General features: G+C 39.6%; 1 protein-coding gene across 6 annotated transcripts in view; it reads right to left on the bottom strand.

Moving 5' to 3' along the window:
- cdin1 (CDAN1 interacting nuclease 1) overlaps positions 1 to 17,972 on the bottom strand; it is a 63,613-nt gene that overhangs the window by 19,656 nt on the left and 25,985 nt on the right. For all 6 annotated transcript variants that reach the window (XM_058399935.1, XM_058399936.1, XM_058399939.1 and 3 more), the window contains 5 exons: positions 15,404 to 15,483; positions 15,006 to 15,055; positions 11,871 to 11,938; positions 10,474 to 10,539; positions 10,024 to 10,129 (listed from right to left, as the gene is read on the bottom strand). In XM_058399935.1, coding sequence (XP_058255918.1) covers positions 10,024 to 10,129; positions 10,474 to 10,539; positions 11,871 to 11,938; positions 15,006 to 15,055; positions 15,404 to 15,483 — 370 coding nt within the window. The remainder of the gene's footprint in view (positions 1 to 10,023; positions 10,130 to 10,473; positions 10,540 to 11,870; positions 11,939 to 15,005; positions 15,056 to 15,403; positions 15,484 to 17,972) is intronic.

Genomic DNA, 17,972 nt, shown 5'->3' with positions numbered 1-17,972 from the left:
CAAGATGAAAACAACATGGCAAGTGGATCAAAACGTTGCCAGGAACATGCTCGCATTACTCTCAAGACAAAACAGAAAAATCAAAAATACAGCGAACCGCATGCTCATAAGCGGAACTCGGGAAAGTTGCGATTTAGGTTTCACAGGGAAAAGAATTGCTCAAAATTGTTGTGGCTTTTGTCTTTCAGGAGACTGTGTGTGTGTGTGTGTGTATGTGTGTGTCACAGATGCTGTCCTCAGGGCTCACCCTGTAATGTCCAGCCTCATTGGGATCAGTGGACATGAGACAACAAGAACATCTCTCTCTCCTTCTCCCTTTCTCTTTCTCTCCCTCTCTCTCTCTGTCTCTCTCTCTCTCAGGTGACACACTCAATCTGTTCACTCCTGCTGATGACCTTCTGCAGGTCAGTACACCTCTACCTACAAAATACCAATCCAGGCAAAAATAAACACACACACACACACACACACACACACAAACCAACAAAAAGCTTTCTGCTTTAAAGTCATTACAACATGTCTTTATTAATTATAAATTCCTGGCCTCACATTCAGAAGATGTGTGGGACCATGATGGACATTTCCATTAAAAATGAGCACACAGTCCACATTCTCGGATCAAAAAATTAATTCCGTGTCAGGGCTATCTGATTGACCAGCGCAAGACTAAAATGGAATTAACATCCCATTTCTCTATTAAAAAACAAAAAACGACACCATAAAGAACAAAAAATTAATTGAAAGAAAGTTTAAAGCGGTCAGGAACTGCCAAAGTGAAGGAATGTCAACAGAAATGTTAGAAATAATAAAAAAGAAATAGATTAAACATGTGAGACAGCGAATAAATATTTTTCCGATGACAATTTGAACAGTGTGATTAAAAAAGCAGACACTACACCACGACTTCTTTATTCCTCGTGAAGCCAGAAACAGCCGAGCGAGTCGGAGTGTGCGCTTATATCAACTCCTCCTGAGTGGTCAAACTGCATGATGTATATGACAAATCCAGAAGTCTTAACCCCATTTCATATGTGGGAGAAATGAGCCATATTGTCCCATTATATTGCCATAAATCATTTTTTTTCAACCTTTGACAGCTTTTTATCAGATCTAACCTTTTCAAGCCTCCATTAGGAGCGGTAACATTTTTAGCTCTGACAGACGTGCAGCACACACGGAGCGCACAGCTGATTAACTTCAGGCCGGGACGAGCAGCCTTCGCTCGTAATAAAGTCTTTTTCACCTCTCACACAGGAAACAACGCAATTACTGCCATTAAAACCTTCACATGCCAACTCCTTTTCTCTGATGAAAAAAAAATTGTTCAGTAGTTTTATTTATGTCACAGAGATGCTGAAGTTCTAACCTGATGCTGAATTTGATGCTGAATTTGTAACTTGATGCTGAATTTCTTTTCTGATGCTGAATTTGATGCTGAATTAGTATTCTAATGCTGAATTTGATGCTGAATTTGTAACTTGATGCTGAATTTGTATTCTGATGCTGAATTTGTAATCTAATGCTGAATTTGATGCTGAATTTGTATTCTAATGCTGAATTTGATGCTGAATTTGTAATCTGAAGCTGAATTTGTATTCTGATGCTGAATCCGATGCTGAATTTGTATTCTGATGCTGAATCCGATGCTGAATTTGTATTCTGATGCTGAATTTGTAATCTGAAGCTAAATTTGTATTCTGTTGCTGAATCTGATGCTGAATTTGTAATCTGAAGATGAATTTGTATTCTGATGCTGAATCCGAGGCTGAATTTGTATTCTGATGCTGAATTTGTAATCTGAAGCTAAATTTGTATTCTGATGCTGAATCTGATGCTGAATCCGAGGCTGAATTTGTATTCTGATGCTGAATTTGTAATCTGAAGCTAAATTTGTATTCTGATGCTGAATTTGTAATCTGAAGCTAAATTTGTATTCTGATGCTGAATTTGTAATCTGAAGATGAATTTGTATTCTGATGCTGAATCCGATGCTGAATTTGTATTCTGATGCTGAATCCGATGCTGAATTTGTATTCTGATGCTGAATTTGTATTCTGATGCTGAATTTGTAATCTGATGCTGAATTTGTATTCTAATGCTGAATTTGTATTCTAATGCTGAATCTGATGCTGAATTTGTAATCTGAAGCTGAATTTGTATTCTGATGCTGAATTTGTATTCTAATGCTGAATCTGATGCTGAATTTGTAATCTGATGCTAAATTTGATGCTGAATTTGTAATCTGATGCTGAATTTGTATTCTAATGCTGAATCTGATGCTTAATTTGTAATCTGAAGCTGAATTTGTATTCTGATGCTGAATCCGATGCTGAATTTGTATTCTGATGCTGAATCCGATGCTGAATTTGTATTCTGATGCTGAATTTGTATTCTGATGCTGAATTTGTAATCTGAAGCTAAATTTGTATTCTGTTGCTGAATCTGATGCTGAATTTGTAATCTGAAGATGAATTTGTATTCTGATGCTGAATCCGAGGCTGAATTTGTATTCTGATGCTGAATTTGTAATCTGAAGCTAAATTTGTATTCTGATGCTGAATCTGATGCTGAATTTGTAATCTGAAGATGAATTTGTATTCTGATGCTGAATCCGAGGCTGAATTTGTAATCTGAAGATGAATTTGCATTCTGATGCTGAATCTGATGCTGAATTTGCATTCTGATGCTGAATCTGATGCTGAATTTGCATTCTGATGCTGAATCTGATGCTGAATTTGCATTCTGATGCTGAATCTGATGCTGAATTTGCATTCTGATGCTGAATCTGATGCTGAATTTGCATTCTGATGCTGAATTTGTAATCCGATGCTGAATTTGTATTCTGATGCTGAATCTGATGCTGAATTTGTAATCTGATGCTGAATTAGATACTGAATTTGATGCTGAATCCAATGCTGAATTTGTATTCTAATGCTGAATCCGATGCTGAATTTGTAATCCGATGCTGAATTTGCATTCTGATGCCGAATTTGTAATCTGATGCTGAATTTGTAATCTGATGCTGAATCTGTATTCTGATGCTGAATTTGTAAACTGAGGCTGAATTTAATAATCTGATGCTGAATCTGTATTCTGATGCTGAATCTGATGCTGAATTTGATGCTGAATTTGTAATCTGATGCTGAATTTGTATTCTTAAACTGAATGTGTATTCTGACGCTGAATTCGTAATCTGATGAGTCTGAAGACATTGACTCCTTTTCTAACTGCAGACTCAGACAGTGAGATTTAGATTACTGCGCTGGTTCTAGTGATAACTCCTTCAATGATCACATAAATGTGTATTCACGTCATGTTTTCCATGATGACAAGTTTCTGTAGCTTTTTTTAGAAGGAGTCTGTTACAAAGCCGTAGCATTAGCTTTTCCCAGACAGAGGAAGGTCTTAGGGCAAGATGGTTGCATTTTTGTCTTTAAACCTTAAGTGAAAATAAGAGAGGCTGCTGAGGGAACAGCTGCCATAACGGTCAGGCTGCTAGATATTTTCACTATATAATAATAATAATAATAATAATAACAACAACTAACTTTTTCCCCACACATGTTCCACAACATTAAGTGTAACTATAAACCAAGTGCAGTTTTTTAGTATATATAAAAATTGGCAAACTGTGGTGGTGTAAGAGGAATAAAACACAATGGGATTGCTGTAAAACTTAAAATAATCAGCCATGATGTGGTAAGAGTCACTCCATATATGTGAGAAATAAAATGTGATAGTGTTCCGCTGTTATGAGAAATTATTTACCAATAGGTCCTGGTAGATGATTATTTTCCTATAACAGCACTTCCCAATTTATCCCTTTTATACACTGCACCCGGTTACAATTTTTACTCGGTAATCACAGTTTTCTTATTATTTTTATTGTAGAAATGATACATTATACTTTTAATTGTTCCTTTTTATGTGAAGACAGGCGAGTTCCTGTTCTCACATTACATCACACATTATAACAGCTAGCAACAGCTCTGCCCTCACCAGCCTCTCTCCATCTCTCTGGAACGGAACAAAACAAAACAAAAAAACAAAACAGCTTGCTATGTTACCAAAAAAAAAAAAAAAAAAAACAGAACAGAACAGAAAACCTGTAATGGAAAACTTGACATCTTCAAGCGTCACCTTGACTACTTCCATAAACGGTAAATAAAATAATCTGCACAGTATCAGCAATTGTAGCGTCTTTAGTGAAATACTGAAGAGACCATTTATCGATAAATATTATTTACAATTTATCAATCAAAGAAATGAACTCAAAATCGAGCAAATCCCCCAATATTTGGAACGATAGATGGATTTTCCACAGATTTGTGCGACATCATCACAACACACATCCAGAGTGCAGCCACCATAGAAAGCAATTTCGTGTCTTCCCAAATTTTGAAAAAAGCAAAAATCAAATGTTATCCTGGAGAGTCAGAATAACAAAAACAATTTTGTTATTAGTTTTAGATTCAGGATTTAATCCACCATGCACATCTCTATGAATGAGCTGTTACTAAAGAAGCAATATATTAGAACAAGTGCATTACCTAACATTAAATCAGGATTAAAGCTGGCACTATGGTCCGATTACAGAAAACTAATCAACACTTTCTGATCAATCAGATCAACAGCGAATTCAGCAGAGCTGTGGTATAACGTCCTATAACAGCACACCACGTGTCATGTTTTATCGCTGACTTTTAACATAGTGTGGAATAAAGCAGCATTTCTTCAACCCCAATGGCTCACTTTAGAGTCACCCACAAGGTTGATGATTCATTCTGTATAAACGAGCACATACATAACAGCAGGCGCATCTTTACTGCTCACAACCAGCAGCTTTACTAATATAAAAGCAAAACCCGAAAGAAGCAGCGGCCAGAGGAGGATGACGAGAGGATAACAGTCGATCCTTTCAGACTATACATAAGCGCTAGCAGCATGAGGATTAACATCTTGTCACGGCGGGATTGAAGAGGATGTTTGACAAACTGACCCAGTCCAGTCAGAGATGACCACTTCCTTATAAAAGCATGCATAAAGGAAAGCAAAAAAAAAAAAAAGAGGAGGCTCAATGGTTCTAATTCATAGCCATGAGTTACGTTTCGGAAGAAATGACATTTTATTTCCTTTTCGCTGTGCGTAGGTTTTTATTTACTGGTTCTCTCTCTGCCAACAACAGCCCAAGCCTGTGCTCGGTTCATGACGGGGAAGAACGTTAGCCCGGAGCCGCATTTCATTACATGCCATGTTTAACTATACGCACTTCTCCTAAAACACACACGAGGCTTATAATGTGCTTAATATTCACCATCAGGTGAATAATTTTTATCCAAGTCTGATAGTTGGAGGAGATGGATAACTCAATTATCAGCACATCCGTCACACGGCTCCCTGGCACAGCTAAGGCAGCAGCTAAGATTGATGGTAAGATGAGACCAATGGCTTCTTCGTCATCACATCCAGTCAGTGGGCCTGAACACGCTTTTTTCCCCCTCCTTTGCCTTTCTTTCCTTTTCTATTTTTTTTTCTATCTGCAGCCTTCATATGCGAAGCATCATTACCCCTCACTCCACTGAGGAAAGTGTATTACGAGGTTAGTGTTTTGGCAAGGCTATTGTTTGGATGATGAATATATTTGGTCAGGGAGAGAAAATTAGTTGTGTCATTTGGAGGAAAAATACAACACCATTTCTCAGGGATTTTTTTGAATTTTTTGCAGTGCTTAAGAGCAAACAAGAACGATTAACAAACGCTAGAAGTTCTGGTACTGGTTTAAAACCACAAAACATAAATAAGCTAATCAGTAGAGCCGTCACACAAGGGCGGTGAAGTAATTAAATGAGCGACTGTCACGTTAAGAAGGTCAGTCAATAGGAAAACCCAGCATGCTTTTCAGTGGATCACTGTCATTTTTTTTCTCCCCCAACACAACGAATGAACGAAGCTAAGAAGGCTACTTGCCTCCACATCAACCCATACCATAAATTAGAAGAGAAAGCGCGGGTGATGTCACCCGATCACTCTCATTGCATTGACATCAGTTCAGTGGGCAGTGCAGTGCAGGCTCTGTGTGTGTGTATGTGTGTGTGTGAGAAGGGGGGGGTCTACAACTGCTCAGCCTTAACAATGGGAGAGCGCATTCAAAATGTCAAATGTAAATGTCAATTAAAAATTACAAGGGAGCTCCAAAAGGTGCATTTTGAAGGGGCTGACATTTTTTTGACAGGTCAGAGTTTATCGGGTGAGGCAGCCCACAAACATGACGGCATGGGTACTGTCAGCTCCCTACACACATGAGCAGCAAAGCCACTGCTGAATGCTGATGGGAAGGTCCTCACCGTCATGTACAATGTATATCTATGTAGGAAAATCTGTAAAGCTAAAACCTCCTCTGCTAGAGCGCATCCATCATTAAGGCCACGGCTGCATCAGAGCCGCTGAGCAGTGCTGATAAATCAAACCGATTTTGGGTCTCATCAAAAAAAAATAAATAAAAGTAATGGCATAAAAAGATACCATTTTAGACATGTGTCACTTTTGACTGTTTTCATTCAAGTGTTGTCTCATTAAACGCAACGTCCCTCATAGTCTAGGAATGTTCCCAGCCGTGGGCCAGTATTTTCTGCTCAACAACTTTTTAAGATTTTTAATGGGGCCTACTAAAAGCTGAAGTGTTCAAAGTCTATCACCCTCCAGTGAGTTCTGAATCTCCAGCACAGCGTGCCGTTCCCGCGCATGTCATTTCCAAATAAAACCCCACAAAACGGAGAAAATAGCAGGCAGTTGATTATAACCTTGGCATCACTTGCCAGTTTGGGTTCGACTCATTGCATAGTTTTGTAGGAACCATCTTCACTGAGAAGCAGCATCTGTTACTGAAATCAAGGCCCTCAGAAACCATGGTACACAGACACTGAAACTACAAGGTCATAAAAATACGAAGACAGCGGTCATATCAATAGTGGGGACTATTTAAAGTAACCTTCTCAGATTGAGGACGTTAAAGACAGCTCCATGAAGTCAAAGGGCACTGCTTTATGCTCACTTCTAATGAAAATAATTACTTTACTAATCTCCTGCTCTGAAGGTGATGACCCAGTCATCAAATAACATTCAGGAGACATCATTAAGCTGACATGAGGGCTGCCCTTTCCTGCTCGTCATGTCACTGTGCTCTCCAAACTCAAAACTCAGCATCCTTTCATTTTAGAGGTGACTTATTAATCCATGGCTTGTGAATTCTGACTAATAGGTGTAATCTAAAAAAGCTTTGCGGTGTAGTGGGCTGATGGGAGGGTGTGGTGTGTGTAGCTGACTCTATATAAGGTTTCTGAGGTCAGGAGCTCGCGGCTCTGCACCAGCATGTCACAATGTGTCAGCCGGCCATCAGCCACAGCTTGGCTAGTGGGGGTGACCTTTCAGTTCTACACGTGTGAGCATTTCCCTGACTACACACACACACACACACACACACACACACACATATATACGAGCATGTGTGTACATATTCATCTATCTACCTATCTATCCATCTGTGTCACACACACACACAAATTCTACTATGTTTATATCACTCAGAAGTTTCTAAAAGTCTCAGAATTATCTAAATCAGCACAGCTCCAACAATAGTTCTGGCTGCAAAATAAATAAATAAATAAATAAATAAATAAAAGATAGATAAATAGAATAAAAAGATTAGATTTATTAGATAAATAAAATAAAATAAAATAAAGTAAAATAAAATAAAATAAAAATCCTAGGTTTATATTAATCAGTTATAGTATTTCTACAGTAACAGCAATTTCACGGGGACTTCTACAGTAGACATTCCACATAATCTGTTAAAATGCTGTTATTTGTTGAAGATTTCTTTTGGCTATTTCACGTTTATTCCACAACAACAAACTGCTAAAAAAAATATGATGCTTCATCCATTAATTGATAAAATAAAAAAAAAGGAGTAAAACACGGTGTGGCAGGAAACTTCAGAATAGTAAGAGCATCACACCCCGTTATTTTCCTTCTACCGAAAAACTATTCTCTTACATCTTATTCCATTTATTATGTCTCAGACTTTAAATATAAAAAGCCATCTCTGGGTTCTATTAAGACAAAAATAGATACACTGTGGTAAGTTGATAAATCTTTTGATGGTATCTCGCTATTTTTATCTTAATAGTATTCTTTCTTTTTTTTTCTCGTACATGTCCCATATTTCTGTGGGGTGAAAAATCATTTCAAGCTGCATGCACTTCTTCATTGTTGTATGTGAAGTACAACGCTGCAGTGATGAATCGTTTGGAAAGGAAAGCTTTTTCACAAACCAAATACAGCTGTTTACATGACCTCAAACGTACGACTTGCTTAGAAAGCCTGCTGTAGTTTGTTTGGTTTTAAAAACGATCATGCGTCTCACTCTCGGAGAACATGCTGAGACTTCATTCTGTCAGTCACACACATGCACATATGCACAGATGGAAATACAGAGAAAAGCAGCTATATGGAGGCATATGATGTCAATCTGTAGATGGACGATTCCGTAGCCTGCCTTCAGCTAAGAAAGCCGCAAGCCTTTCCTGTGGCACAGGCCCAGTCTTCTCTTATCCTCTCAGTGTAAGAAACCGAACCCTGTACCTACTCCACCTGACAGGCCAGCCAGTAAAACACCCCGTGGACCGAGACGGATTAGAGGTGGCTAATATAATGGTTCGTAGTCAGAAGAGGTTTAAATCAACCAGGAAATAGGACGGCAAGAGAAACTTCTATTTAATTTGTGCTTCCATCAACTACTGATATGCAGAAATGTCTGAAGATGATGCAACACGACTGAGGTGGAAAATACTACAATACCCAAAGTGCACAGATGTGGTTAATCTGTATACATAATGAAATACAAGCCAAACAAACCGCAACATAAACACGAGAGACTTGTAGATATTTATAGCACTGTGCTGTTGAATTCTGCAGTTTGATTAATCAGAAGCTGTTGAATAAATTTCAATAACCACAGCTCTGACACTTTTTGTATAGTTTCTATAGCAACAGCTCATTCACAATAATTTATACGGCAAACACATTCCACGTAACTGAAGGTTTATAATAAATAAAAAATGTGTTGTTGTTTAACAACAAAAAAAAATTGTCATGGTGAAGTTTCTGTAAGGAGGCAGCATTTAATGGGAGGAGTCTCTAGTGTCAGTGCTTTGTATCAGTCTAAAGTGAAGCAGATTTCAATCATGGAAGAGAACCAACTTGTTTCTCAGACATTCCACAGCATTAAGTCTAACTAAAAACACATAAGAACATTGTGTGTTTCTTTATGAACAAAAAAAAAAAAAAATGTAATTGGTGGCAAATTGCTGTGATCGAAGAGGAATAATTACGTTCCAAGAAGCGTTGTAATACGAAATAGAAAATAACCTTGTATAATGGTGTTGATAATGATTTTCCTCAAACTACACACATTGCTGTGTTTTATTCATTTCATATTCTGTATCTTTACATAAAGCTATTTAATAATTCGGTATATTGCACGTACACTGCTGTTGAGAAAATGTGTGATTAGTGCGCAAAACAATTATAAAATTATCATAAATGTAATCTATACATGTATATAAATGTAAACTACAGCCACCTGTTTAAACAGTGAAATATTTTGTTATTTAGAAAGTGTTCGGATTCAACACATACAGTATATCCCACTTTCTACCCCATGGGGAATGATTTATAGGAAAATGCAGTTTCTATCACCTTTTCCCTGCATATTGTCAGGTCAGTTTAATAATACATATATACATAATTTGCATACAAGATATGGAAAAGCTAGTGTGGTGTAATGTAACATTAAGTCAATTCATACACTCAAGGACAGACTGAATACCTCAAGCTCTATCAATGCTGTATAAATGACATCAATAAAAATACAGTGAAAGGTAAGGATGTTGCGTGTAGAGTTAAGAGTAGAAAAGTGATCACAGGGATATGCAATGAAGTTTTCTAAGAACTACTACTTTTTACCTGTTCCAGTAACTCCAGAACTGCTCGTTTAGATAAGTGTGATGACTGTGCTCATCTCCAAACGAGGCTTTGCTCTCAATCCAGTGGACAACGTGGCCTTCAACAGCTGCGAGTTTAAAAAAAAAAAAAGAAGAAGAGAGAACTCAGTCTTGGTCAGTGTTTCTGGACTCAGTTTGCTACGGCATTTTGAATTCAGACAGAGATGTGTAAATCCATCTAACTTTATCAGGAAGAAAAGCTTCTCCTGAGGCAACATGTGGTATTTCTTTGCAAGATGCTTTTATAGTTTGTATTCAAAGGGAAAAAAAACAAAAAAAAATAAGACATGAACTGGTATTATTTTAACATTAGCTTGACAGTCGGGATTGTGTGTGATATAACTCTAGGCCTATAATAGTCACTGCTGACTGACCAAGTGATTCTTTTCTTACTGATTTGCCAAAGACTTACCAATGGGGACTTCTAGAATAATGTCAGGGGTCTTGTCATAACCCTTGGCCCGTAGCTGATTCTCATCTGAGGGCAAACATTTCAGGCAATTACTTAAATCATACTAATCAAATTCAGCAAAAAGGAAGTGGACTTTATGCCTAAGTGACAAAAGTGACCTTTATCATATTCGGGCACTAATAATAAAACAGCATGGGGTTGCTACTCGCCTCCAGATCACTGACCTACTGTGTGCAAATGGAAAAGTAGGAGTAAGACAAGTGTTTTGAAATATAAAATAAGGTAAAAAAAAAATCCTCACCTAGCGCTTCTCGTACTTACTCATTTCTATGGCGACTTTCTAGCAAGCATGTAATACAACAGACACCACAGGCTTTTTACACACACTGAAAACATCACACTTTACATCTGCCAATGATTTGCAAACACTGCACAAAAATCCATCAGGGCAGGTTGGCGCTGGAGAGCATTGAGCTGGTAAGCTTCATAAAAAACAGAAAGGACATGGCTGGCATTATAGTGGCTGAAAGCATGACCCTTGTGCGCGTGTGCCTCAGTCATTGTCCTTGACTCCTGGCGCGGTTCGACCATTATTTGCGGAACACCTGATTTCTCCATTAAATCTCAGGCTGACCAGGTCATTCAATTCCAGGGGCTGGCCTCTCCGTCTTCAGCCAAGCTCGACTAATGGGCTGAGGGGGAAGAGGGCTGAAGGTCTTGGACTGTGAGGGGGTCCGGGCTGTGTGGTCTCTCTCTCTCTCTCGACACCTGCCGGGCTGTTGACACCGTCATGCGGCGCCGATCGCCTTTTTACATCACCGTTGATTAAAATTAATGGGCCATCCCTAGTGTTGGGGAGCTTATTTCCAATCCATTTATCAGCCGGGCGAGGCCGCCTCTGTGACCCCTGTGCCCCAAACTTTGACAGTTTTAGAACAGTCCTCGCGGCCGTCTCTGCTAAGGTCAGCACTCGGGGCCCAAATAAATGATATCTTCTTAATGACAGAAAAAAGACTGATTCGAAAAACCCTGCTTGCTGTTCTGTAGGGTATTGAGATGGGAAAGGAAAAGGAAATTTCACACCTGGCTACTCACAACCTTAAGTTTAAGTCTTCTGATGCTGAGGCTGTGGCAGGGTTGGGAGAGAGCAGGTCAATATGCATCTGTCTATTGTATTTATGGTACAATCTATTCTGAAAACGAGTGCAAAACAATTACATAAAGAAGATTTTTAACGTACTTTGCGTACGTTTACTATAAATTAAAGTATGAAGAGGTCAATGGACAAAAAACCCCAGTGGCTTTAATTCACAGGTAATAAAAGAACAATAAATCTTCATGGATATTGCTGTTCACAAATAAAAGGAAATAGGAAATGCTGGTGAAAAACTACTTACCTACAAAGGAGAGATTCCTCTCTCTGAGTTTCTCGCGCAGGATCTCCTCATGCTCCTGACCAATAGCGCTGATGAGGCACAGTTTAGGAAAAACAGGAAGTAACTTAAGAGTTCAATTAAAGAATTAAGTCAGCACATGACACCTTTCAGCCTACTTCGAAACAATTATTTGAGTAAACACGCTTCGACTGATACAGCCGACTAATGCATGCTATTTTAATTTTAAATGAAGAGCAAGAGGGAAAAAAAGGCAACTTGTCAAATTTGACTCATAAAATGGGGACAATTTTACCTGCATGCAAGGTTGCTATGGAAACGCCCAAGTTACTGAGCAGTGTTGCTGTGGCAACACCAGAAGTGTATACTATTGTCTCTGTGTGTGTGTGTGTTTTAATATAATATGGATGCTGGGGAATAGCAACTGCAATAAAGTTGAGAATCGATAGGATTGTGTGTGAAGGGTTTTTTTTTTCCCCCAGCCACTAAACGATACTTAAGATGAAGATCACATTCACCTGGAATTGCATTTGAAAATGATGAAAAGTGCCACAGTGCATTAAATGGTGTACTTAATGCAAAAGAACAGCACAACAAACTTTAATATCAGATGTGCAACGGGTCGGGAAAACGTCACTCCGTAAAATATCAAACTAGGACAGTATATAGCATACACTTCAGGTTGTTGATATTTATTTGACTGATAGGTACTTAACATTTCCAATTTATCAGATCAGGTCTGATTTCATGCTTAACTCCTGCTAAATGAGCTCATGTGCCTTTCCGCAGAGACACGCCACTGAGACGAGTGACTGCCTGGGTCATTACGGGGACGTCTGGGTGCAGGCACTGGAGCAAGTCCCCTGATGTCATGGTGCAGCGCCAGAAGAAGAGCGAGTGGGCTGGTTTGATGAACCCTCAGAGGAAAAGCAAGTGAATAAGGAATAAAGCTGGAGGGAGAGGTGTGAAAGGAGGTAAAGAGAAAGGACGATGATGGTGGGCAGGGTGGGACAGGGTTCATTGGCCAAGAACAGACAAGCCTAGCGCAGTCCCCAGCTGCCTGGTTCTAAACAGCCTGCAGACTGACCAACACCACCTCCCTCTCTCACAATCTCAATCTCTCTCTCACACACACAGACAAAATAGTCTCATGGGTGCAGTATTTAGATGATGACCCATTTCTGACAGCCCATAACCGTTCGTCTCTGATCACTCCGACTGCATCGCTGCACTGATATGTAGTACAAACTTATGAGTGGGTATGTATGAGTGGTATAACTATCCTGAATCGCCTTCTACAGTCAGATTAGATTTTGCATTTAAGCAGAAGAGAAAGATCATTCATTCACTGCTCAGAAATATGATAATGAAAATGCCATGTTCAACTAAAAACACAACAAAGCAACAAGGAGCTGCTGCACAAAATATTAAATACAGCAATGTAATGTCATTTAAAATGATTTATTATATTACAACATCTGGATTTTTGTGAATAATACCCAGCGTGTCTTTTTTGTTTTGCACTTTAGCTCTGTCCTTCACCAGGTCAGGTATTCTAAATGTTGTCTGCAAGCCGTAATACGCAGCAAAATTGGCTTCCTAAAGGGGTTTGAATCAGGGTTGAATCGTGTTCTCTTTGCAATCAAACCACACCAGAGCGCTCTAGGAAGTGGATTGAGAGCATGTCTGACAAGCAGTCTCTTCACATATGCACTGTTTAGTCCATTTGAATTGAACCCTGCTGCTCTGCAATCTTTGGTGCGGTTCTTAAAGCAGGTAAGACCACCGCAATTGCACTCTGGTGTGGACCAAAGCATCTGACTGAGATGGACTAGGTCTGGTTTCAGTCAAACTCTGACTGCTTTGTGGAAGCAATTTGACCCTCAGTTGACCAAACACTGCTATGTACTGTAGTTTATAAAGAGCATTTTTTTTTCATGTTGGTAAGCTGATATATGAGGCGAAATGGAGCTAAAGCTCTGCACGAATATGATGTAATCTGGATTTCTTGACTAGAAACATAGGGAATGCTGGATAGAGTTTACGAATGTTTTTAAACAAGTTCATTGCATAATTAACTAATTATTAATCTGTTCTCCATGTTAAGTTGACTTCTGTGATTTTTTTTTTTTACTTACTCTTGCCAAAGATTGAACTTTTTCCATTGCACAATTTCCGAGCAACGAATAAAATAAAAGTATTTTTTCATAGCTCTGACCCTTTCCACATGCCCCACCCCACCCACCCAGTTTATTTTTATTTATTTTTTTTTTTTGGGGGGTGGCTCAAGTCCCAGTCATTCAACACTAGATAATTTTACATTCCTACTATAGAATTCAAATGGAAACTCTAAGGAAATCAAAATGACCCTGATGCTCATACTCAAGATCCTTCCAAACAAATAGAGCGCTCAATAGTGTACAGCTGTGTATCTAATGCATTAGATTTAGGATGAGTGTGGTTCCTCTCAAGGTTTCTGCCTCATTTTGTGTCGGGGAGTTTTGTCTTGCCGTCTCATCTGGCTTGTTTATTAGGGACAAAGTTAAATCTATATCTGGAGTTCAATGTCTGTTAAAAGAGCCGTATAAATAAAACGGAGCTGAATTAAAACAGTCAGTAAGACAGACTCCAATTAAATAGAGAGTGAATCAAAAAAAATGTAGTTAGGCAACTCTGATTCTAATAATAGGTGAGAAACAGAACAAGTGGTGTGTAAAAGTATGAAAGGGGAAAGGATCGAAGGATGAAGGACAAAGGTCTATCATGGTGACCTGACAAGTACTCTCCAAGGTGCTGATCTCCCATATCTCCCATAAACACACTAGAGGACGAAAATAAAGAGAGCAAGTGAGTTAAAAGGGATTTTACTTTAAATCTGTGAAATAAGTGAATTTGTCAATAAAAAGCTGGCTTGGAGAGGTCCGGCTTCCGGTATGCATCTCATCTCAGACAGCCATGTCAGCTGAGTCCACTATACTGAAATGCTGTATAAATGAAAGAATGATAAAAGAATGATGCACTGCTTAACCTAACACACACACACACACACACACAAACTTCAGGTGAAGCTCGACACATCTCATCTCTGTGAATAGCTCCTCGTCAACTTTAGGCTTAAAATTTTATGGGAAAGGATACTGTTTGATGCAGTCGACCAGCGGTCCATAACAGCAGTCATTTATGGTGCACTGAAAAAGAGGGGGAAGAAATATTGCAGCGTGGCTAAGGGGGGGTTGAAGCGGGGCTCTGTGCACCCGTTAAACAGATAGCAGGAAGGGAGGCAAACACTGGATATGACTTCATGCCACGCACCAGTACAGACGCTCGCATGATGCTATTAGCAAATATGAGACGCTGGATTATTTACTGGTGCTGGGTTCATGGCTAGTCGAGTTAATTAACATGCATATGTGCAAACATCTGAAGGCACATACTGATGACATCATCAGCTCCACACGGACAGCTCTGCTGCATCATTAGTCACTAGTTATACTTTTATATTCAATGAATAAAAGTGATAGAGATGCTGAATGTACCTGTTCCACATGTCTGGCTAGATGCACATCAGGAATTAAAGATGGCTCCCGCAACATGCTGTTCAGGACTTGCTTGGATGCTGAAAATAATAATAATTTGAAGAAAGAAAGAAATCAGAAACAATATCACTGCTGTGTAACTAGAGCTTAACAGACAGTCGGAAAAGAAACCTCTTGCCCCAAGTGACTAGGTCATGGCACTGATATATCACTGTTAGCGCAGCTATAGACGCAAATACCATATTTTACACCACTTACTCTGACATGTTCTGTACTCAATTGGGTGGAAGCTCAGAGCCGAGTGAGATTTCGCGCAGATAAATGCTTCGGTCGTGTTATGAAGGATGAATATTTTGCATCTCTCACCCCATTCCAGCAGCACTAACGTTATAAATCACATCGGTAGGCCATTGGATTGATTTCTTATTACTGCAAAGGCAAAAATCCCTAAGTCATTTTTCACGCACATTCCGATTAAATGGATTGTATCGCCGTGTGACGAAATGGCGGACGTGCGCGGTTCTAATGATGTATACATGTGGTCATGAAGAATTGCTGCTGCTGCCTTGACACTTCCAGGAACGTTTCTATCTTCTAAAGAAGAAGAGTGGTGAGAGAGAAACGGAGGTAGAGATAGAAAGCAGGCAGCGGAGATTTGGTCCCATAGCAGATTTTAGGAATACAGGAATGATTAGAGTAAAAGAGATGTGATGAAATAAAGAAACACTTGAAGCACCGCTTTCAGGTCCCTCCATGATCTTCATACCATGCATGCTTTTATTAACCATAAACCTCTTTCTCTCCTTCCAGCTCTCTCTGAGGTGCTGCTCCTCACGTCTCATTCCAAACCCCAGGTGGAGAAATGACAAATACGAGGTGTACGCTGTGATCTGCCGCTGCTAGAGAGACAGAACAAAGCCCAGTCAGCACTCCTCTCTCCCTTGCCGGAGCCGAGCCCAGGCCTGCGAGGCACCTTATTTCTCCTCTCATTTTTCTCAGAGATTGGTACCTTCACAACGCAGATCTATACAGCGCTCCTGTGCTGCTCGCCACTGAAGAAAGAGGGTTATATTTTCCCCTTGAGTTAGGACACCTCATGACAAATGATAATGGATAATCAATAAAGCGGGAAATATGAGGCAGCAAACTTTATGAAGCCACGAGACATATTACTCCCCAACAACACTCGTTTCCCTTAACAAAGTCACTACTCGACTGTGCCTAATAATCTGAAAGAAAATCAAAGGACCCGCAACCACATCAGCAATATTGGCAACTTATTCCACTTTAATGGCATTTTGATTGATTTTTTTCCCTCCTAATGGTAGTTTTATAGATTTGACGCTGCTCCTGCAAAACAGTACTGTGTAATAAACCTCCCTGAAGGCAAACACCAGCCATTAAAGCTCTTGTCTTACTAGCACTCATAATTGGAGGTTGACCACCATCAAATTTTGGTGCCTCATGCACACTCCACACACAGATCACATTTCAGCTTTTCATTTGCCTCTTTTTTTTCGGTTTTCGTGGGACATAATAGGTTTTCCCTCCGTTTTCGGAAGGACAGGGTTAAAAATGATTGCAAAGAAGGTGACCTTGGAGCTGACATTGTGCCGTTTCAGCCATGCGCTGACCTGATGAAATCCGAAGGCCAGTGTGCTAATAAATCAGGCTGCTTTTAAAATGAGTTTAGCCTAATGCTCATTCATCACCGGCCGTAATGCCATTTGCAGCCTGGGATCCGCCGTCGCGCCCAAACAGCCTAGTAAATAACAACAGAGCCGAACATCCTCGCATCACTGCAGCCTCGAACATCAGCATACATTTATTAAAGACGCCTCCGCCTTTCTCAAACACACACACACAAACACATACACACACACACCGCAAAACTCCCCCTGCAGCACAATTTCACAACACACAATAGAGCACTGTAAATACACACCAAATTTATTGTAATTGTCCCGTGTCGGCATAAATTCTGACTGAGGTATCCTTATCTGAGGAAGCGTGCAGTGGAGGAGAATACTAAAAAGAGCAGCTTCATCTCCTCTGGGACTTGTACGTGAACACAGAACCAGTGTTTACCAACAAAGAAAAGGAGAAAACACCAGTGGCTTTATCAGGCTCTGATGAAATGATGAATGGCACAAGAGAAATGAGCCTAACCTTGCATGATTTCTCTCCCCTTTGTCCTATCATTTATATCTTTTCTCCTTCTCCACCAGGATGAAAAAGTCATTATCTTATCTAGGGAAAAAAAAAACCTGGTAGAAACCTCATTAGAAGCCAACATTTGTTGAGGTAGGACCGTAATAAACAATAACGGATGATGATCGTTATTGCCCCTGACACTGATGAGCTCCTATGCAAGTTTGTTTATTAATTAAAATACCCCCCTTTTCTTAAACAACCTCCCATTCCACATGACAACATACCCCCACACGGACGGTTCCAGCGCATAAGCCATTGAGCTGCAGAGGCACTCGTACATCAAACTTCATGGTGCAAAGGAGAGACGGGGCGCTGATAACGTGCCCCGATAAAGCTGATTTTCCATGATGAATCT

The sequence above is a fragment of the Hemibagrus wyckioides genome, linkage group LG09 (genome assembly GCF_019097595.1).
Source record: "Hemibagrus wyckioides isolate EC202008001 linkage group LG09, SWU_Hwy_1.0, whole genome shotgun sequence".
NCBI classification, from domain to species: Eukaryota; Metazoa; Chordata; class Actinopteri; order Siluriformes; family Bagridae; genus Hemibagrus; species Hemibagrus wyckioides.
The sequence above is the reverse complement of the archived record's forward strand: the minus strand, read 5'-3'. Positions and strand labels throughout refer to the sequence as shown.